Source organism: Trachurus japonicus, chromosome 10 (genome assembly GCF_045865225.1).
Source record: "Trachurus japonicus isolate A0001 chromosome 10, Traja_1.0".
Lineage (NCBI taxonomy): Eukaryota > Metazoa > Chordata > Actinopteri > Carangiformes > Carangidae > Trachurus > Trachurus japonicus.
The window spans coordinates 13,253,062-13,277,300 of NC_140916.1; the positions used below are offsets into that span (position 1 = coordinate 13,253,062).

The 24,239-nt window shown below is 40.9% G+C and overlaps 1 protein-coding gene across 2 annotated transcripts in view; it reads left to right on the forward strand.

Annotated features, from left to right (window-relative positions):
• Window positions 1–24,239, forward strand: part of enox2 (ecto-NOX disulfide-thiol exchanger 2) — a 209,027-nt gene that overhangs the window by 111,457 nt on the left and 73,331 nt on the right. For both annotated transcript variants that reach the window (XM_085789333.1, XM_085789334.1), the window contains one exon: window positions 9,904–10,050. In XM_085789333.1, coding sequence (XP_085645459.1) covers window positions 9,904–10,050 — 147 coding nt within the window. The remainder of the gene's footprint in view (window positions 1–9,903; window positions 10,051–24,239) is intronic.

Genomic DNA, 24,239 nt, shown 5'->3' on the forward strand with positions numbered 1-24,239 from the left:
ATGGCTCTCAGAAGGCACTGTGCATGCATGTGTGAGCGAACATGACCTTATCCTCTGCTGTGTTATCTTGTCAGGATGAAATAAGATAAGACTTTATTGCCCCGGTGGGAAATTTGCCCCATACATCGCAGTGTCTGTCTGTAGTATAAAATCACGTCCCCAAAAACAACAAATACATTCATTCATCAATTGCACAACACACACGTAGACACACGCATTCTCATTCACTTACTACATAACAGAGAGGGCATGGGCCTTTGACAGTAGAAAGCGGATTATACTGCAAACCAAAGATTCTTAGTCAGTTTAATGGAATAGAGATGAGTGGATGGGAGATTTAAATAAATTAACCTTCAGTGAATTCCCAGAGGCTTCGAGGAATGACAGAGGGGGTCTGAGGAGGATTTTTTTTTTTTCACCTTGTCGATAATGTTTATGAATAGTCATGACATGATTACGGTGAGCTGCCGCACCTCAGCGTTCATGTTAACCTGAGACTGTTTGAAGAGCAGCCGGAGTAAATGCTGGAGCTATTGACAAACACACGGTAGCGGAAAACAAAAATTAATTGGCCTCCTTTCACATTAGTATCCCCTTGCATTTGTTTTGCCCTTTATGTGTCACACTCTGCTCCGGCTCCATATGCTGATGTATTAGAGGAGTTCGTACCACATGCTGAGCAGGGGAGGAAATTTGTAAATGCACAATGAGATACTCCAATGCTAGCATCATTTCAAAATGTCATCACAACATCAGGGAATAGATTAACCTTTACCAAACTCCCAACTGTAAAAACATAATTCTTTCTCCTTGCTTATCATATATTAGCCTGATTGGTGTCTCTGACATTTACTTATATATGCAAAATACAGAATATCCTGAATGTTCTCTTGCCTTTACTGGTTAAGATGTGATAGTTTGAAGAATGATATTTCCCCCCTATATTTGCTTTAGCAATTCATTTCTGAGGAAAATGCGTGTTTTGTTTGAGTTTTTCTGTTTGTTTGTTTTTTTTGTCTTCTAATTTCCACTTGCTTGCTTCTCAAAGCTGGCTCAACAGTTGTGTCGATGTGAAGTGTAATTTGGCGAATGCCTCGTTAGATTTATTTTAACTAACTGTAACAAAATTTGATCAGTTTCATCAAGTGATAATCTTTGTGATTACCAGAGTAAACCAAGAGCCAGAGGGAAAACATAACCAACAGAAATGATGCAATATAAACCCCAAAGGCTCGGTATATGGGAGACTGAGCAATTTGACTAATGGAAATAGTCAATTTCAATTTTGTCAATTAAATGCATAGCAGCGAAATGATGTACTTTGCATAATTGTTGTGGTTGCTGCAATATCCTCTTTGTCTATTGTGAGCACAACCAAGCTTGGCTTAACAATAGCATGTATCACCTTCCACGGGTCAAGGTCAAAACAGATGAACTGTGGGTGGTGATAGACACTGGAGGTTTTCTAGTCTGGACTGCCGTCTGAATGTCTGTTACTGTGTTTTAATAAAAGCAGAGGTGTTGTTTTTACTTCTGTCAGTCCTGGTCAACAATACAGTATGAGAACATCATGTACAAAGATCCAGAGTGTGTTCATGGTGATTAACCTCTTTGCAACTCCAAGAACTGACAAAGGCAGTGTTGCACCTCAGGTGTGAAATTTTGAACTTGATGAAATGAAAGAAAAAATGTAATCAACGCCCAGAACATGAGAACTGAATCGTGAAACCACATGACATTATCTTTTATAGTGATGGAAACACACATTTTTGTGAGCTTTAAGGCTGCCATGGCTCATATTCATATCTGTAATTTGTGTCATGGCTGACAAACTATTGAGGTTTTGCCTCTTCTTCAGGAAACTCAAGGGTCAGAAACATAGCAGGATGCTCACAGCCATTTGTTTTGTGTATTAAAATGGAAAAGTGTGCAGCTGTGCATAACGGGTACAAACTGCCTGTTGTTTTAACAGCTCTTTGTCTTTGCTATAAATACATAGGAAGTGAAAAGCTTGGCTAATAGCCTCATGAGAATGCCGCAGCTGCCTGGCATGCCTCACCCTCCATTGCTAAGCCACATCAGTCAGACACCTTGTTTATACATCTGCTAAGAGCACTCATAACTTAAGCCAGCTACCTTTTTTAGGAGGCTCTGAGCTCGTGCCCACAGATCCGGGCCAGAAAATGTCCTGTTGTTCTGATGGACACTGCAGCTATGAATAGAGCCGTATCTCATTTTATTGCGGTGCACTGATCTGTGTTGAAAATTTTTAGTGAGACATAATGGATGTCTTGTGACGTGGTTCCATCAGTAACCTTTAGGTCAATGAAGGCTAATTTGGGATCCTGTATGCAGACTTGCCAGCTGTCACCCAACATGACCAAAGGCTACGGCCATGACTGTCACTTTACTATTACCCAGCGCGCCTATCGCTGCAGTAATGGCAATTCAGCGTGTTATCAGGGTGTGACTTGTGATCTGCATTACTAACGCATTAGTGGACAATGTGACCTTTGCTGGTTTCATTCAGGCCATTATTAGAAGAGTTTTTTCTTTATGGCCTTTTCAATCCCAATCACATTTCTGCCCGTGTAGTGTGCATTGCCACTGTGATTAAAATGTTAACAGCATGAACTCGACAACAGTCTGTGAAGCTGGAATGTCAACATTCACTGATCCCATCCTCTCAAATGTGAGGATTTACCGCTTTTCTCTGTTTTATTGGTTTTTAAAATCTTCTGCTTTTTACCCTTTCAAGAAATTAGAAGAAGTGACTTTTAACTTGGAGAAATTGGGATCACCATGAGTTGGACAGACTTTTTGGGTAGAACGATGATAACCTCAGAATCATAAATATCGCTGTTTCGTTTGTATCATCCTCACAAAAGGTTTTTGTTTTTCTCTAACTTGTGATTCAGATGATCTGTATTGTCTATTCCCAGCAGTCTGAATCAACTTCCTCTGTTGATCAGCTTTGTGTGCTAATCGTTCATGTCTTTTATTGTGTATGAGCTTTAGAGGGAAAGGAGCTCCACTTCACAATACTAATAAATAAAGACTAGGAGCCCTTGGCTTCCTGTTTGTTATGGGACAGCGGTTTGGGAATATTGAGCTAAATCTGAGTGAACCCTGAATAATGCTTTCCTGCATTAATTCAGCCAGTTGGAACCAATTGTGAGCTCATGACCTTGCAAAACTTAAAGTGGTGTTTGTGAAGATGTCTGGCATGTCTGTGTATACTTGCACATGTTGTGTAATTACATACCCTTATACAACAGTCCAACAACTTCCTTTGAGTGCAGATTGACACAAGACTGTGTTTATTTTAGGCTTAAACAGGGAGCACTTGGGGAAACGTTCTGCAGCCCTTCACACAATACCACCTCCCTGTGACGTCTTTGGTGTTTCACTTGAAAAGTTGATCCTATGCACCCTATTTAGATTTGTCCTGATAGGTGAATTTGCTCAGCCACTTTGCTAGTCATATGATGCAAACCAGTGGAGCCGAAAGCCGGTTTGTTGACAGACAGATATGGTTGAGTAATGTGGTGGAATAGTCAGAGAAAGCAAATTTACTTCTGAGGTTGGGGATATGTTAATGCTGTGTGCCACCATCTGGCCCTTTGCCTTGTTCAGATGAATGAGTGCACAGTGGTCTACATGGCCTCTACATGTTTCGCAGCGCTATCTCAGATTAATAGTCTACTGCTTGGGCCTATTCAGCACTGACTCACATCGCCCATGCTGATACACACTTTCCTTCTGCTCTGCATATTGCACCATTAGGTTTAGAAGCTGATAAGAGTTAAATTAAGGACTGTGAGAGACTTATACAAATGTGGCAGTGGTGTTAGAAAGTCATGCTCAGTGTCAGCGTGTTCCAGCAGTGATCTGTTTCCTCAAAGATCACAGGTTTGATCCCTGCTGCTCTTGTTTTGAAGTCATTATTAAAAGCAAATTATGTACTCATTATATATTGATGCTCCGTAGGATTTTTGCTGCTGTGCTGTGGTTTCCTTGGCTGCCAGTCAACTGAGGCATCTCTCATTTTTGTTATGATGAGGTTACAATGACTCAGTAAAATGTAGTAGTAAAAGTGTTTCAGTTTAATCATCTGTCAATCAGTTTTCTTTTAAAGGGATAGTTCAACATTTTGGCAAATTGGCCCATTGCCATTATCGCTATAGTCATAGCAGTAGGTTCATTACCTTTAATTGTCGGTGCAAGCTATTTTTAGAACGGCGGAGCCGAGCTGCGAGCTGCTCAGAGCTACGCTACGGAGGCTCATGGGATTTCTTGGTTTCCCTCATCAAACTCATCAAATACACAATCCAACAACTCCAAAACGCTCTGGTGGACAAGTTGTGACCTGCACATTCACCACGCTATGAGATAATAACGGAACGTTACAAGACAGAGTTGTTTTAGAGGTAAATTCATGCAAAACAGCTGATGCACGTTCCTGTCGGGGCAGTTTTCCGGGAAGCAGTCTCTGCATTTGCCTCGAAAACAACTCTTGTCTCGTAATGTTCTGTTATTATCTCATAGCGTGGTGAATGTGCAGGTCACAACTTGTCCACCAGAGCGTTTTGGAGTTTCTTTTTTTGGAGTCCGCCGTTCTAAAAATAGCTTGCACCGACAATTAAAGGTAACGAATCTACTCCTAAGACTGTAGGGATTATAGCAATGGGCCAATTTGCCAAAATGTTGAACTATCCCTTTAACCTGTATTAATTGCAACTTGGTGACAAAAGTATGACGCAGATGCAAATTTCCCCAAAATGTCCTCTACATGTTCTAGATGCTCTAGTTAGTTTCACATCCAGGGCACTAATATGGTGTTTTAATGACCCACTGAGTTTCATTGTGTATCCTAATGGTCCTGTCTTTTCCTGCATGGTTCACCATATCATTAATGGACCATGCTGGTAATGCATCCTTGATGGAAGATCAGGTCAATTTCATTTGTGATATTTCTTTTATCCTGACTTGAGGCTGCAGAGCATGACGTCTGTCTCCCATTTCTCACCGGTCTCATTTCATTCATTTACTCTGCAGCCCCTCTGCCTGCAGCCCCTCATGTCTCCACCCAGCCTCCTGGTATTTATTTTCCTCCTCCCCTGGGGAGTGATACTCACTGACATCACTCCTCCCTCTGGCCAGATGTTGAAACTTAAACACGCCATCCATCACCCTACAGACATACTATGAGTAGCACAGCAGATATGTGCAATGACCCAGCAAAGACATTTTGAATACAGGTTTACACTCACACATAATGTATACACACTCAAAGGCATCAGTCCCAAGAGCTGTTTGCCCTTTTTATTCTTAAATCAACATATACTACAGTATATTCCTGCAGAGGGCCATAACCAGTGCTTAATTTGTCCATGTGTAGGTCCCGGAACACTGAGAGGGTGCTGTTCCGGGGGGGGGGGCAGAGGGGAGGAGCGCACAGGAGGCGAGACGTGCGGCGTGCGTAACGGCGCTTAAATGACTTTTAACACACCTGAAAAATGACCCCGATGCGGTGAAATTCAGAGGTATAAGAGCTCACGTCGCTATGGCTTTTATCTGAGTTCATCATCTTCCTCATGCTGTTCCCCTGGCTGCGCTGTCCAACCTGGGTCTTCAGCGCTTCAGCACCATTCAAGTCATCCCGAACGGGTTCCGGACACGGAGACCCAGATCCGACAGTGCAATTTGTCCCACCGGCAGGCAGAGGATGAGGTCGGCTTCACTCCCGTCAGTCTTCACAGACAGTCCACAAAGTTGGAAGAGTTTTGTTTGTTTGTTTGTTTGTTTTGACCCGGCCGGCTTTTAATTGTTCGTATAGATAACTGAATACCGGCTATTAGGCTATTTAAGGAAAAATAACTTATTTTTTGACGAAGTTGAAATGAGCAACCATGTTTTTTTTAAAATGCATTTAATCTTCAGTGTGAACTATTGAATAAAACAAAAAGACAATAGACTAAAAAGGCAATACTGTGCTTATATAAAGACAAAAGGCAATAGACCCTCCTTCTGACCTACATTGAACAAAGATTATAAAAATGCAATAAACTGTTGCTTATATAGAATAAAGACGTGAACAAAGATTATAAAAATGCAAGGTAACACTTTATTTTAAGGGGTCCTTGTTCCTGTGTATCTACCTAATTAATTATTACCTATGTAACCGTATGTAATAACATGTACTTACATTGTAAATACATAGTGTATTTTGGTGTACTTACAGGTCCTTGTTACACTTGTAATAAGAAATGCCAAAGTGGCCTCTCTCTTTGCACACTAATCGCTCCTAATTAATAATACGGCAGGAAATATCAATAACAACGTAGCTTACCTTTGAAAACGGCCCGCAAACTATCAATAGACCCTCGTTTTCCTTCTCCCAGTATTATTCCTTTTCTCTTAGTGTTTGTTTTTCCTGCTTTCCTCCTGACGTGCGCCCAGTTGCGTAACCTGATGATTGACGTCTGTCAATCACTTTCCTCCTCTTTTCTTTTTTTCCTCGGGTTAAAATGCCTCCAAGGCGATCTATGAGTAGCCTACGTCCTAACTTAACAGAGAAATAAAACACAGCGAGAGCACAACTAAAATGTGATATTATTGGCAGCTTATTTACAGATTTTACTAATGGAGGAGACAGCTGTCTGTCTGCTGCTCCAGCACCGCAGCACCGACAGGACCAGCACCTGTAGACGTCTGTCTGTCCGCATGTCTCGTCCTTTCCTTGTCCGTGGTGCTGAAATAACGCGGAGCACTTTGCTCTCATTACTTTTGTTGCCAATTTAAATTCAGAATATTGTTAAAGCCTGTAGTTTGTCTGAAAATGTAGGCTACATAATGATTTTGCTTTTTGATGAAAACCAACTTCAGTCCTCGTTTTTTCTGCGAAGTCCTGGTTTCTTGCCCTGATAGTGATTTTAACACTTAATGTGTTGTGCGTACCTGGGATGCATGGATAGTGCGTTTACTGCGTCCTTTCAGGGTTTAAAGCATCAGCGACACATGGGCACATAGCTGGCAAATAATTTTATGTTTAACAGGGTAGAGCCTCATATGAAATATTGAAACGGGCCCCCAGATGTCTAAGGCCGCCACTGCACGTATTTGACAGAGGAGGTCCCGGATCCACTCGGCGAGGTGCCGGATCTTGTTCCGGCAGGATCCGGCACAAATTAAGCCCTGGCCATAACTGATTGCTGGTTCTGAACACTGACTGTACCTCGACTTGAACCCAGAGAACTATGCCTCTGGTGTGAGATAAAATAACAAAGTGCAACCGAAAGCTGTTTCATTGAGGCTGGATCCTCAGAAAGCTTTTCCCCCCACACAACTTTTTCCACTTTAGTGATGCGATCCTGCAACGGCCAGATAAGGTAACCGTACTGGATGCGCTGAGTCACGTAGCTCTCCATCAGTTTTAAATAACAACACATTGCTTTCTTGCCTGTTCATCCCTGTTTTGTTGCACCACACCACGTCTTTGAAGTGCTGCTCTATTCTTAGTAGCCGTTATGGAGGAAAAAGTCATGACTTTTTTCCCCCCAATACATGAGAAAAAGTGAAGTGTCTAAAAATGGAATAACACAGCAACTGGTGAGGTTAAGTGGTATTTCCCTGTCAGCTGTTTGCAGCGCCGTCTCACTCTTTCCATGGTCCCTCTTGGCCTTCCTTCATGGGAAACTCACATGTCTTTCATGTCTGAAACGCTGCCTCTTTAAATATAAACCATAGCTGTTTATTGGTGGCAGAGTTAACACTGGCACAGTAATGGATTCATTTCACTCCCTAGAATAATGATGGTCATCTTAAAAGACGTACGACAGATGGGAGCTGAGTGGGACTTGAGACTTAAGAGGCGTGTGACTTATGTGTGAGTTCAGACAGAAGTTGTGTTTAGACTGACTCTGGGAAACAGACTGTCCCCTCCGCCTAAATCTAACAAGACTCCCACACTAAAGTTTAATGGATTTGAAGTTTGTATTTCAGGGTGCGTTGTCTGGATTGAAAAACACAACATTTACCTCTGCTCTGAGACAGTTTGTTCTCCTGCTGAAGCACAAAGACAGAATTTGTACCCAACAACTCTACATAGAGCATCTTAATAGTTTTGTAAATTTCTATCGCAGAGAGAACAAAAGAGTTTATGCTGTGCCGCTCCACTCTTTCAATGTCAAGGCTGCATTTTTTCATTTTCTATCCTTTTTTCATTCTTTTTTCTTTCTCTGTCTGGGTGTCTGAACTGTCTGTCTCTGTAAAGCCACTGATCGGCCCTGTTATTGATTGACTGAATTCATGAAAAGTGAAGACAGACAAAGTTGGCAAAGAAGTTTAGAATCTGATTAGATCTGGTCTTATATGAAAAGATGAAAATGTACTAGCTCGCAACTTCCTAAAATATTCAGTCTTTATTCAAATAATCCTTAATAATGATGTTGATACTTGGAGTGTTGTCGGAGTTTGATACTGATGAAGGACCTTCAGAGACACCTGACAGAGGCACAGTAATGTTGGTCTTCTGATCTCTTCCATGGAGGGGAAAAACAAAATCTGAGCCCTACAGAAATGTCATGAATTTTTCAGGAACAAAGACATAGAGTCTCTCCAGGATCCTGCTCTGAATTATGAACAAATACAGTCAATGCTGAATAAACACACGGCTCTTGAGAAGCACAGAGTAGCTGGTACATTAGGCAGAAAACACAAGTTAAGTTGTTTATCATTTATTTGTATTCAGTCTCCACATTATTTTTGTTCATATCTCCTGTGGATCTAAGTGTTGCTGTTTTCTTGTGTTCATGACATGACTGTTAATTTAGGTTTTGCTGTTGTAAGATAACAGTGAGAAGAAGTGATAAAGAACTGTACTGTGTGAAAGTCTCATACAGAATACCTGAGCTGACTCTCTTACAGTAAAAAGAAGAACTACCTGCATAGTTTAGTAGTTTTTTTGTGCTTATTTTGGTTTTGAACATTAGATTCTCTACACTTCAGCCTTCTAACAGATAAAATATTCTCAGCAGCATTTGCACTATTTGTCTACTTTCACCTATTTTTATTCTTAGTTTTTGGCCTTGTTAAAATTGACCTTGATTGGATGGAAATATTTCACGTGTTGGTTGGTGTGTGTTTGCATGCACAGAATATTTCATCAGAACTCAGCCAACTATATCATTATCTCTCCTCTGTGCCCAGTAGATCAGGAAAAATATCCAGGTGTAGAGACAATGATCTGCAAAGCTATTCCACTTTCATAACTGATCCTTCAGTTTCCTAGATTTCTGCTTTCTGCATGTATGCATACATACAGTACATACACCGTGATGGCTTATAGTCCTCACTGCAGAAACTCAAGTATGATGGAGAACAAAGCAAACAAACTGCCAGGGGTTGGCCAATGTCTATGCACAATGTTACAGTTTTTTGAATATATCTTTTCGTGATATAATGATCTCACATGTCGTTTGTCCAGTTTCATAGTATTGTAGCTGTTCCATGTTTTGGTCAGAGCTTTTTAAAGTCGTCCATTTAGGCTTCAAAGTTGGGAATCGGTGTTTAATCTTGACTTCTGAAGCAACAGCTGAGGTTTTTTTTCTTTTTCTGGCTCTTAAAGATTTTTGATTGTTGAAAACAGAAGGAAATTGAGTGGTGTTTAATTTGATTATTAATTAAAGTGAATCCTGATTATTGCTTGAATACGCATGCTGGTACATTTCCATCAGCACCACCAGTATTAGTGTTCATACTTCAACGATGGAGTAATGAAGCCCAAAGGATCTGACCTGAAAAGCTCGGTCTCTCTCTTTCATGTCACAGTACTTTCTCCTTTGGTCAGGAGCCACGGCTTTATTAACTGTAACGTGGCTTCGTGTTATCTGTGTCTTCCAGGACTCAACGCTCTGCCCTTTGATCCAGCGACCAACAACGACCCTCTCCAATTCAACGGCTCCAGCGGGCCTCTGGTGTCCGAGTGTCCGCCTCTGGAAAACGCAGCTGAGAACAGCAAAAAGAGGAAGAGAACCGTCCTGCCTCCAGGTATGGACAACAGCCACATCACCTCCAGTATTTTCTCTATAGGTGCAGGATCACTGTTTTCTCAAATCCTCACCGTTTCGCCCTCGGCCATGTCGAATTTTAAATGCAAGTGTCAGTAACCTTAAAAAAAAAAGTACGGCTATTGGCTGCCTGCCTTCACTCAGGAGAGCTTTGATAAAACAGCGAGATTTCTTACTGTACCTTGGGATTCCTCTTCCCTTTCGTCTACCAACATTAAATAACTGTGTTGGGAATTGTTGCATAATCCTATTATTTGGTAGAGGTATGGGGGGGAGAAAAAGTAGCTTAGTTCACTCTTTGTTATTTCCGATTAGCTTACCATGTCCTGCGGCTGTGGTTGTCTGGCCTGGTTAGAGGTCAGGCAGCTGCAGAGGGAAACTGCTCTGCTGAGATTGTGTGTGTGTCTGACTGACTGTTACCGTGCCAGCACCACCTGCCAGTCACAACTGCAGCACGCCTTCAGCTTTCTCACACATGCACACACACCGGCCTGTCACACAGCGAGGAATACACTGACAGGCCAGCATCTGTATACATGTGTGTTTATGCGGGAGTGTGCGTAATTAAACAGTAATTTAAGTTAGCAGTGGGTTGCCTGGTAATGTGACAAATTAAAGAAGGACTTTATAATTAAAAAATTAAAGAACTACTGACTAATTAATTGCTCTGCATGTAATCGAAAGAAGAGGACCCTTAAGACGGAGAGGTGTTGTTCCATGTTCTGTTCATTCTTGGAGATGTTAATTGGACTGGATTAATACTCCACATTAACACCGCCCTAATTGACTGTTCATCTTTTCTTCGCATCTTCACATGGATGAGTTCACATTTCGATAAAGTTTAATATCATTTTAATTCACTGACCATGTCAACCTATAATTGGATAATGTATCATTGATGGTTGTCAAACAAATAACCAGCGTTGGTGCAAATGAGGAAAAAGCTGCACAAGATTTGTAAAATTAAGACCATGTGTTACGCCACTGAATTTGGCACTCTTCACACAAAATGTAGCAAAATAACAAGCAGCAATTGTTAATTGACAAAAAACAATTATTTTGCTGTCACAGGGCTGTCAAGTAATGATGTGAAATGTGTTTTCTTTTTTAGTGTGGGTGAATTATTACTCCCAAAGGCTGCAAGAGCAGAGATGGAGTTGGGAGAATTTTTACTGCCTTCAAGTAGCACCATGACTCTGCTGAAGTGTAATGTCTCAGTGACACTAAAATGAAGTGATTCATTTTCTGTTTTTTCCCTTTCTTTTCTGAGGACTGACTCAGACCAACATATCACCAGGAGAAGTTTCATCAGATGTGTAAAAAGCTCCCCTCCCCTACAGTTAGGAATCATTTTCTGTCACTGATGTTGAAACTAGAGAAGAGTTCACAAATGCTGAAACTAGGCAAGTTGATTCTCGTGTTTTTCTCACATTCAGTCATCATACAGTATGAAGAGGAAATGGGATGTGTTGATCTGAATGGTAATCTCTCATTTCATACGATAGCATAAATAACACAAATCCTACATACTGTATATGGAGCTGTTGTCTGTCAGTCACAGCGCTCACACTCCTCTGACAGTTTGCCTATTCACACTTGTGTTATGAGCTCATCATTATCCGTGACATCTGTGATTCTTGGCTGCACGGCAGATGAATCGGACCATGACGTGTTTTTGTGGTTGATGTCAGGGGAAGAACTCAACTCATGTTCACTCATCAGAGATTCACCTCCTCTGTGGCAGTAAACCATCAGCAACTAAGGTTACAAACAACCCATAAAGCGACACTTTTAATGCAATTTATAATGTTGTGGACATTACTTGTAAACCAGGTTTTCAAATGTATTGTCAGTAAAAAAATATATATCATCTTTAACTGGTATTTTTTTAAATGCCATCTTTTCTGTGCAGCACTACACTTCTTTTCATGCTGCAATCCATACTTAAGAGGAAAAAAAGGACTGAACAAAGAGGAAAAAAAACATAATGTGAAAATCGTGTGCGTAGGTAGGTAGAGAGATGTGCAGCTTTTTCAGTGTTAGATTCTAATTTGAATGCGAGCAGCGACTTGTCAGATATCCCCCCTGCAGCCATGACAGTCTAGTATCCTACAGTCATAATATCATGAGTCTAATGTGAAATCACAGTCAGCGTAGTCATGCAGTTTTTCTCTCTGCCATTGTGCATAGCAGGAACAGAGAATACGTAATGTGCTCTTCTGTTGTCATGTTTGCCCAAGACGGGGGAGAAGCAAAGATATTCACCATTCAGGAAAAAAAGCGTTGACAGCCACAGTCGTAACAGAGAATAGTGTTACATTTTTGTTTGTGTTCTCGGATAAAAGACTGTCAGAAAGTCAGCACGTAAATATAGGTTATGCTACAGGTGGGCAGTTTACACTCAGCATCATCTACATAGCGACAAGGACGGACCAGTCATTCCAGTCATTCTCCAACAAGTTATTTATATCACACAACGTCACTAGGGAAACTTTCTTCCTCTAATGTTGAATAATGCAGGAAGTTGAAGTGGCCTATTATATAATGGAGAAGGTACTTTTCAGATTCTTTTATATTTGTTAAGTATAACTATCAGATGCCTGCTCTCCAACTAAAGCACCACCTGTTTGTGCTTGTTTACACAGTTTTACCATGAATGTTTCCTCATCACATTCAGGAAACTCACATCATACTGGGTTTTCTCAAACAGGCATGTTAAGCAGCATTTCTATTTGACATAAAATGTTGAAGGGATAGTTCAACATTTTAGCAAATTGGCCCATTGCCATAATCCCTATAAGTTTGTTACCTTTAATTGTCGGTGCAAGCTGTTTTTAGAACCGCAGAGCGGAGCTATGAGATACAGTAGTAACGGAACGTTACAAGTTGTTTTCGAGGCAAATGCAGAGACTGCTTGCCGAAAAACTGCCCCGACAGGAACGTGCATCAGCGGTTTTGCATGAATTTACCTCGAAAACAACTCTGTCTCGTTTCTATTTGATGAGTTTGATGAGGGAAACCAAGAAATCCTATTAAACTCCGTAGCGTAGCTCTGAGCAGCTCGCGGCTCTGCTTCGCCGTTCTAAAAATAGCTTGCACTGACAATTAAAAGTAACAAACCTACTAGGGATTATGGCAATGGGCCAATTTGCCAAAATGTTGAACTATCCCTTTAAGTTTTTTACTTCAGGGTGTGGTTTTTGCCCCCTGGTAGTGCCACTGCAACACCAGAAACTTAAATTCACTCCTGCAACTCTTGGGTTTGCTCTGTTATATAGAGCGACGCCGGCTCCATATGCTCTTATATAACCATAGTTCCATCCAGGTAACTTCAATTTGGCCTTGTCTCCTTAGTGAATAGAAGACCACAGCTGTGCAGCCACCATGTTCACAAGTTTTTAATCCACCACAGTGTGCAGCGGAGGGAAGATTAATGCGACTTTCTATAACTTTCTCAAGTTGTTTTCACTCTCACTCACTCTCGCTCTACACTTGCACCATGGGAAAAGATGACTAAAGGACATTTCTATAGGTTCCCCCACCTTCGGAGAAACACACTCCAGCTTCAACATAAATAGTAGTGGAGCTGAGCATTGTGTAGGTATGGCTGCTACTGTAAATGGTTCACACCGGCACCAGATAGCAGAATGACCCACCAGCACATGCAATATAGTTAAGAAACTTATTTTGATCTCTGAGTCTGCTGCCACTTATTGCTGCTTGCCAGTAGGGCTGCACGATTATGGCCAAAATGATAATCACGATTATTTTTGTCGATATTGAAATCACGATTATTAATCACGATTATACATTATGTTGGATAAAACATGTTTTTATTGCACTTTCTATTTGAAACAAACAATAGGCTATGTGAACAAGGCTTTCAGTTCAAAATAAAACGTAAAATAAAAATAAATAATAGCCTAAAATAAAATTTACCCAAGACAAAGGGCTAGCGAAAAATAAATGCCATTGCAGAGTGCAGAGGTGTCATTCTGTACAGTAGCGTACAGATACTTGTGTAAAAAACAAAAAATAAAAAATAAATCTGGTAGAAGTAGCTGCTGATTCAACTCCTTTACTCAAATAAAAGTAAGAAAGTACAGGCTCTGAAATGTAATTTCAAAGTAGGCTATAGTAAAAATTAATTTTTGCCATCAATGATACACAGAGATGTGTGGGCAAGAGTCTGTCCAGCATGGACCAAAGCACAGCACAGGTGGTTCAGCAGCAATTTGGAACGAATTAAAAACATAAATGAACAGACCAAGTGTTTTCACACAGGCAGCGTCCAGCAGGTCGGCCTGGCTCAACTGTGCTGCCACCAAAACGGCCATAGATCGCCGTTACCGGCCGTTATGATCACGGTCGGAACGTTTTATTTACACGACGTATGTAATTAACACCAAAACGGCCGCGTGGGGTGACGGGGTCTCGGTCCAGCTTCGAGACCACCCCGCAGCCCGACCTCGATCCGATCCACAGCGAGACGGCGACAGTAGACAGCCTGAGGTGCTGCTGACCAGACACAGACACACGTCGTCATGTCTACTGTCGCCGTCTGCTGCCGACATCGTCTCACTCTCACTGCAGAGTGAGATCCATACAGCCTAGGAGTGAGACGTAACACCGGGCGCAGAAGGTGACACAGTACAGCAGCATCTGAAGGTGCCGACTGACCGGCCGGGACAAACACTCTGGACTGTAAACAACATGTAAAGGGAGGATGCGCTCGCTTGTTAGTTAGGCAGCTTCATGGAGGCCTGACCTCTCGTTCGCCCCCTGGTGGTTGGCGGACTATTGGTTGAGAAAGCGCTTGATTTGATATGCAGCACAGCCCGTTTTTTTACATGTTAATAATCGTGACGATCATCTTAATTTAATCGTGGCAGCCAAAATCGTGATCGTGATTAAAATTCGATTAATTGTGCAGCCCTACTTGCCAGGCTGAATCACTCTTTAAGAGACCAGCAGCTCAGTAGAGGTCAAGAACAGCCGGACGCATGGATTTAATGGCTTATAAGCATCTATATTTGATTGTCTCCAGTCTCAGTCAGGTCCTTCAATTCTCTAATGTAGCACAAACTCATTAAAAGCTGTGCTAATTGAGTTACAGTAAGGGACCTTAATGGATTGATTTTTTCTAATTACAAGTGCCTTTACACCATCAGGCACGTACGAGCATCCAAAGGAACATATACACTTTTCTTAAACGTTGCATAGCCGTGTTTTCTTTCAATAATAGATCAAGAGTTTGAGAAAGCAACAAAGCAAACTGCCTGTTTGATGTGGTCCGCGAGGAAAGCAAGTCATTTCAGACTTAATGCCAGCCTGCTGATTATTTACGACTGATCTTTAAACCTGACCAGACCAGGACCAAATAACAAACATCCAGATACATAATTAAAAAGCCCTCACCTCCTGTACACAGTCGGGCAAAAAAATGTTTGAACTCGATATCCTGCTTTTAATGGGCACTGTTCATTTAGCTTTCTCACCACACACACACAGAGTCTGAGCGTGACTAACTTGATATTTTTATTTAGCTGACTATAAAGTGGCTCCAGAGAAATTCACTGGAAATCGTTCCCTCTTAGAAACTTTCCAGTTTGTTATGACCCTTTTACTAAGGCATGAAAAAAGAAAAAACAGTGTTGTGCTTTCCTGTCTGAACCCAGTAAAATTGAAGAAGTGAATAGTTAAACAGTTTACCATGCTTTCTTTATCAGACACCACTGTTTTATGTAGTTGTTCCCTCTGAAGTTAGAGATGATGTACCGCATTTGCACTTTATCTTTTTTTCTTATGTGTTTATTTTTGCCTAGTGTATGTGTGTATGTGTGTGTCTGTCTTTTAACAATCCATAATAAGCGGCGCCTTGGGGCATCAGGCACGCTGCAAGGATTTTCCTTATTCTGTTTTTTATCAGTTTTACAACACAGCCAGAGATGGCCATTTCCCCCTCAAGTCCTGCTGTGTTCAAGCTGCAGGTGGTGAAGAGAATGAGATTTTGAAATGCTGCTCCTTTTTTTCTGGGGTGGGATTTCCCCTCTTACAGTGAATATAAATGTTGCTTTAGTTGAACCTGCACAAGCTGGGTTTCATTATCTCATGTTTCTTATGTTAATGTAACAGTTATAATAATCTTTATTTGTGAAGCAGTTTGAAACAAAGTTAACTGTGATGTACAGTTCAAAGGACAAACAGCTGCTGTGTAAAAATAGACATAAAAGGAAGAGAAAGCGGATTAAGTCTAGTACATTGATGTTTTAAGGCCTGAGAACAAGGGCTCCCATAGCTGATCCTATGCGAGACAAGAGGACATGCATCACTCTGCTCATGTGTTGAGACCAAATGTGAGGTAAAAATTCACTTTGTGTCTGGTCTGAACACTCTTCACCATTTAAACTGCTTCCACTGGAAACTGTGTCTGTGCAGTTGCAAATAACTTTGTTGATGTGAAATTGCTTTTTAAAGGAGAATGCATGGCCTTTGGCTAAATGGGTTTCAAGTACCCTTGTAACAAGGTTGTTTGACTTGGAAAAAAAATGAGTAGTGATCAAACGGAGGTGTATTTTTCGAAAAACCTAAGGCCATGTGCATGGATTCATCCAAGCTTTTCCAATGCCAGGATGAAATGAATCGCCTCACTCCCATGTTTTTCCTGTGCATGAAAATCAATTGATTAAATTTTATCACAAAGGCCAATTCACAGCTGTAGTTTTAGCAAATAAAAGAATTGAACTCTCAACGGTCCAATCTCTCGTGCATTAACCTTTAGTTGGAGCTAAGTGTTGAATAAAATGCTATTGATTCTGCAGGAGAAAGGTTAATGCCATTGGGCAAAGCAAAAATAAGGATACATGTTGTGAGCAGCAGTAATTCCCAATGGCCTGGAACATCATGACATACAGCTGCTGACGTTTTATTTTTTTTATATTTTTCTCTTGAATACATAAATGGGATGTATCTCAGTAGGAAAATATTATAATGGGCATGGAAACATGTAAAGGTCCCCTGTGTAGCTTTCATCATAAACAAAGTGAGTTTTGCTTACAGTCAGCATACATATTGTACGCCTCATTAAGGCTTAAGAAACAGTGTTGTAGAACTTTTTATTAAATATATTTATGTTGCAGCTTTGGGTCAGATGTCTTTTCTGAATATTTATTTATATATTCCACAAAATGAAGCGTTATCATGATGCATGAAATGTTTTTTATGTAGAACTTCACTGTGAGTGAGTGTAAACAACATTTTGAATAATAACAATCAAAAGGCAGCAGAGCGGATTTCCATAAAACTCAGTATAATTGAGGTTTAGGGGATTTTGTATATCTGATAAAGTAGTTGTGCTCGAGTATGATTAGGAGCTCTTCTGGATTCAGGTTTGAGTTTTAAGTGCAAATTGCATTATTCACCGTTGTCAGTGTGATGTAGACGTTGTGATGTGCTTGATGCTCCTGTAGCTACTGTACCCGTAAAATGCAAGTTATTATTGAACTTCAGGAGCTCAACTTCAGTAATATGCATGTACTGTATCTTTTCCACCTCTCATCAGTCAAAAGTTGATTTTTTTTTTTTTTGCTTTGCCTTCAAAAGCAATTAAATAACACGCTCAAAAATTCTAATTGGCTGAGTCATTTTCACATGAAAGGGGGAAAATGAAAGGAAAAGTTCCAGTTGTAAAAGTGTCTCTACTCTTTTTCTGTAAATTTAAATTGGACAAGCTGCCTCTAATGCCAACATACCCAGGTAAAATCCTTGTCTCTTTTCTATAAGGTTGTTAGTTACTACACTTTTTTGAGGAGACAGCTATGAAGTCTTCACAAACCGTCTTTGGTAGAGGTTTGTATTGCTGTGACGTTTTTTTTTTTTTTTGTACAAGGTCTCCTGTGGGAGTGGGCAGTCCTTGTGATGAATGGTTTTCAGTCAGACTGGATTTGTGGAGCAGCAAACCCCCAGAAAGGAGCTGCACTCCAGTAAACTGAATGCAGTTTCACATTTGAGAAAGCACTGTATTACAGTTTCTGATATTACATGCACCAGTATTTCTCTTTTGTGGCTTTTTCCCCCTGTTGGAAAGTAATGGACTTGAGCATACAATTTTTTTTTAATGTTTTGTCAGTGACCCACTACTGACAGGAAAAGAGCTGTTGGAAGGTAAATAATGTAATGGGCTACTTAAGCTGTCAGAGATGGCAGCCCATTGAGATATACGGCTATGTCATTGTCCCGGAGGTGTGTGTGTGTGTGCATGTGTGTAACTACAGTGTCCTGATCACTGTGTGTTGAGACTGCAGGGAGATCTACAGCTGCATGTCAGCCTCTGTGACGCTGAGGCCACAGAAGATTACAGTGATGCTGATGGATGGGAGACACAGTATGACAGATTAAAGAAGTAAAAAAACAAAAAAAAAAAAACAGTATCACAACAGGATATATGCAGACGTGTAGAGGTTAATGACTCTGTGGTTCTCAGACATTCAGATCGGAGGGAGCAGCTGTAGTATTGTATGTGAGTACACATACAGTGATTGAAATGCACGACAAGCTGCAAAGGAGCCTGCCTCTCCTTATTCATCGGGGATCCCTGCTCCAGTCAGAAGATAACAGTCCACTTGTCCCTACTGCTCTGGGAGATATAAAGACTATACATTGTCAATATGGACACTGTGTGCCTGCATAGGCATATGGAGCCTGTTTGAGTATTTAGTATAGGGCTTCATGCAGCTGCTGAAATCCAAGCTGATTGCCTTTGATCCAGGTCATAGGGGAAATACCAGATCTTATATTCTCCATCTATGAGCTGATGATCATCAAGCATGGAAATTAAACCGGGGTTCATCCTTTATCCCTTTTCCCATTTCTCAGCACCATCATTTTTTAAATCGTGCTCTCTGGCTTCCTGTCACTCCTCCGTACGCTGCAGTGGTCAGGGATTTAGTGCCACTTCAGCCATGTCTCACAAAGCCTAAAAAAACATGTGAGATCTAAATTATTCACAGTGCCAGAAGGCGCTCTGCTCTGTCTGTAGACTCACCCTTAAAGCTAATGGTGAAGCCTCAAGCAAGGCCAAGCTCTAAACAAAAAAAGACTCTAATATCAAAACAGAAATCCTAACCTGGCTTGTAGTTTTCCGCTTGATCAAAGCGAAACGGGGCACATGGTCTCTCTCTTATTCAGCACAGCAACAATGGAGAGATGATAAACACTGTGCCCTATACATGAGCTGTTCTCCAAATCATTCAGCCTGAGGGACAAGGACAAATAAGTTGTCTCTTAGCAGTGTTTTCCATTAATACTCCGTGATTCGTTTTTTGGTTATCTCTGCAACTTTTCTAAATTGATTTCTAATCAGGATATGCCCCGCAGGCTACATTTCTACAAAATGGCAGAGTTGTATCAACCAGAATTACAATTATTCTTTTTGATTCTTTTTCGTGTAGATTGATAGAATTAGCATCTCTGTTGCTAGTTTCAGACTTTCAGATATGAAACTTTGCTGCTTATGCTGATTTTACATGAGAGTCATCTTAATCATTTTGCTGACATGATTTCATAAATCTTGTCTTGAAAATAATTAAAAATGGCCATTGCTATTTGCTAATGTTGACCAAGTAAGTAAGATTATTCTATAATGAAAATAATAGCCAATTGTCTCACAAATATTGGAAGCAATTATTGAATATACTGTATAAATACAGAGAAAGCCTATTCAAAATTTGATTTTCAAATCGTCTGTCTCACTGTTAAGAAACTGAAGTCCACACAGCACTTTCTCTGCATCTCCCCCTTCTCATTTTAGCAGAAAAAAACCTCTTGTTGAGGGCATGTTATCTAACAGAGAGGGTAGGCCCCCAGATTTAAGAGCTCAGGGGTTCAATTACATATGTAAAGGCTGTTGAGGGGTTTTATCGACAGTGTTTCTCATAAAGCCATCAGCGAATGTCAGATACCGCCCCAAAACACAGAGAAATAACCACTCAACTCAGGTCAGCTTACCTGATGAATTATTTATACTGTCTAGGTGGGCAAAGCTTTGTTTCTCTGATAAATGAAGTGAAAATTTGGTTTTGACAAACCTCCTAAGGTTTCTCTGCTTTAAAACTCATTATGCCTCCATGCTGGTGACAGCCAGGGCCAGAGGTGTTTTGTTTTCAAGTCATCCATCTGTCTGTCCTCTTCCTACACCACATCTCAGAGACATCTCAAAGACTGTCTTCGAATTCATGAAGTTGGATTCAAGGATAAACTGGTTGGATGTTTTTATTGTGACTTCACAAAATAAGTTTTTGGTCGTAATTCAAGAATTAATGCACTAATTATTTTTAACATTATTTTCTAGTTTTAGATGTTAATCCAAAGGGTTCTCATAATTATGTCCTTTAGAAACACCACATAGTGCTGTAGTTCAGGAAGGGTGAAAAGTTTTTTGGGGTTTACTTTTCTCTGTCTTCTGTTATTTTTCTCCTTTTTATCGCCTGTGCCTCCTCACATCAGTAACCTCAGTGAGAATCTCCTCAGGAATCACCCCATTTTTATCCAGCGCTATGCTCACAGTAGCATTTTCATCACAGTGACCCTGCGGCTCCTCTCCTCTTCTATCAGCTCCTCTCCCTCCATCCCTCCATCCCTCCCCTCCTCTGTCCTTCTGTCTTCTCTCTCAGCTTCCAGCCGGGTTAACTGATCCACACCAGCTGCTTCTCACTGCCTGACATTACTGCTGAGCATCTCCTCTGCCTCTCCTCTTCTTCATTATCCCGCCACCCTTTTCCAACACCCTCATTCTGCTCCGTGAGAGGCCGCTGCACAAGAACTAGTGCAGAAAGGATCACTTTTAGTTAGCCCTTTTTTAAACTGTCTTAATTCATGTTCTCGGGCTGTGAGCTGCTTGTTGGGGTTCAGCCGCTACGGCGCAAACAAACAATTTAGCAGCAAGCTAACAACGACTATAAGATAAGCAAGAGATCTGCATGTACGGGAACAGTATGAGGCAGAAGTTTTATCGTCTACGTTTGCTCTTACCTCTGCTGCTTCCTCCCACACACTGACTGCTCAGTGGTAGGACTGATCAGGGATCAGATAAATGCTTCAGTAGCTCCATGTGCCGTCTCTATGATCATATGTGTTGAAATTGCTGGAGCGGCTTGGTGATGAAATTAGCTGTCAGCAGGGAGATGGTCAGCTAATACCCATGTAACTTAAGCTGCCATTATGACAGGGACAGATGCTGTGAGTGGCTACTGCCACATACTGATCTAGTTAGGGTTGGGAGATGTAAGTCTTTAAATATGCACCAGTGTAAGGGAAGATTAAACGGTCTAAACAATAAACAGAACCGGTGCCTCAGCTCTGAATGTGAGGGCGGTTGTCCTACTTCTCGCTTGTTCATATTCCTTTATTTCACTTTCGGGCTATCTGGTTTTCTCTAGTCTGTTTTCTCTGGGAAACCCTAGTCGTGTTTTCTACTCTGTTATCCTCGCAGCTTATCGTGCGTCAGGGGGTCGACTCACTGGTGCCACCCAGCCATAATTAATGCATGATTGTTCCTATTTACAAAAGACCAAGGGTGTGCTTGTTGGTAGTAGTGGTGACAGAGTCTATCTGAAGGCCGAACGAGGTAACACAACATAAAGCATCAGAGAAATGGCACAGAGATTGGGATCGGTGTTGACGAGACTTTCTCATGGCGTTCGAATCCCAAAATGCCGTGGGGTTGCTGCACTGTGGCTAACTACACCTTTATTTATACACCACATGTTTTGTGTCCTCGTGTTTTTGCAAGCTCTAGATGTGCATGTCTGTTTGAATAAAAACATATGGAAGACGTGTTAATGGCTAAAACCTTGTCTTGGAGTTTTCTTCTATTTTCATTCTGTAGCAGTTGAATGTGGTTCAAAGCTTTCCAAACAGCTGTTTTTGTCATAGGTTGTTGACATCATTTTAGAAATTGTTAGTTATGACTTGCAGCTGATTATTCTCTCGACTTGTTTTGTCTATAAAATCTTATTTTGTCTCTATATTGTCTGAAAATGCAGAAGCTGATGCAATGAAAATCTTGTTTTGTTGGACAAACTGTCCAAAATGGAAATACATTCAGTTTCTAATATAAAAAGACTTAACAGCAAAAGTGGAGCCAGTTAAATTTGGGATAAATTACTTTAAGAAGATATTCACAGATAAATATCCTGTCGTGATTATGCAAAGCAATTTGTGTATCATTTATAAAAATGTTTAATTCTATTATTTACTTTATCCGTACTCTCTGGTTGCAGCTGCATTCCTTTTAAAGTCTCTCATTAATGACCTTCCCTGCTGCAGTGATCATGGCCGACTTTATTCATAGAAGCACCTTTTCTTAATCAAAGCCATTTTCTAAAGGGCACCGCTCTCTAGCAACGACTGCCAAGACAAACTCAAAATTACATCATACAGACACCTTTTGTCTGCAATGTGAGAATCCTGATGGATTAGAAGAAAGTCTACTATAATTCTGCATTATCTCTTTCTCTGTTTCTCTCGCCGAATCTCCGAGACATGTAAGAAGGACAGATGTACTCCGGCTGCCAAAATCTAATTATATGCTAAGCAAGCCCCTTCTATAACAATGCCTAACACTGCTGTGGATCTGGCTGCCACTTTCGCCTTTCCTTTGTTCACTATCTCCCTCTCTCTCTCTCTGCAAGTTCTCGCCTGAGAGAGGATATTGTTCTTGTGCGTAGGTGGAGGAGCGAGATGACAGCGTTTCAAGTTCACGAGATCGTCTTTACCTTGTTACACTTTGTTCACTGTGTACACAGATTGGGGCGCTCGGGACACAAGCTCTGATGTACACTTTTGAAACAGGACTGAGGATATTCGGTGGGCAATGTGGCCTAATTATCACAGACTTCAGTGATGTATTTGAACATAAAGTAGAATAAATGGGAGAAGCTAATAGCGACACAGGAGCATGTGGGAAAGCTGGGGCTGGCATCAATAAAAAGCATTATGACAGTTGAAAAGGACAGGACTCCAATGGAGCATGAAGTATTCTGACTGATTTCTTATTTATCACAGCAGCATTTGTTCTATACATACAAATTAGGTTGATCAAATTGGACATGTAGCTGGTATAGCTGACCTGGCTGTTCAGTCGAACATCAGTAGAACTGGCCTCTGTTTTTGAAGTGTCAGTTTCCATACTGTATATTACAGTGGCTGCAGGCTATTCTACCACAGCGATGTTTGCATGAACACAGCTGCGCGTTTGTTTGTTCTTTTTCTTAATAGCCTGTTGACGTCCCCCTGCTCGGTTCGACTCCCCCCCCTCCGAGGTGTTTGTTTTGTATGAGGAGGGCTAATGGGTTTAATCTGAAACCAGCCACCAGATGATTGGGGTTGTTAAATTTTGATGTAATGACGTTGACCACACCAGTGTTTGAGCTATTTGTCAAAGCCTGTGGAAGAAAATCAAAGTTGTTGGTGGGTTTTTTTGTTGTTGTTGTTGTTGTGTGCCGACTTTACACTTCATTTCTTTCACTTTTGCTTATCTGCCCACCCCTACAGTATGTCATGTACTGGGTTTTACTGTGCAGTCAAACGCGTTTATCCTTTTCCTCCACATTTCTAAATTGCTATACTCTTATGTTGCCTGCCCTTTGGCTGCTATCAAGCACAAGTATAGAACAGATGGGCAGAGAACAAGTACTTTCCCTGTACTGTGTTGTGTTGTGCTGTATACCTTGAGGATGAGTTGGAGGCGTTTCTCTTTCTCTCTAGAGGCGTCGAAGCAGTCACTCAATTACCGTGATGAGTCAGGAAAGGAATTGGCAGATTTTCGTACAAAATATATCTAAATTTACTGACGTTCTGCTTTCTATATTTTCTGTGGCAGAACTTCAAATCCCATTTTTGTTTTTGAGCTGTTCAATGCACAGAACAAGCAATTTGTGCAAACAAAACAAATGGTAATGTGGGAAATGGTAACAGGCACTTTTCACTATTTTCCCATTCTTTATAATCACTGTAAATACATACAGTATTCAATACATTTGCTGTAATTAATATAATTTACTTGCAACCCTTCTTTCTAGTTGCCAGTATTCATTTGTTGATTGTATTTAATTGTATATGGATGCAAATGAGAAAAATGCATAGTATAGGTACTATCTTTTTCTTTTCTTT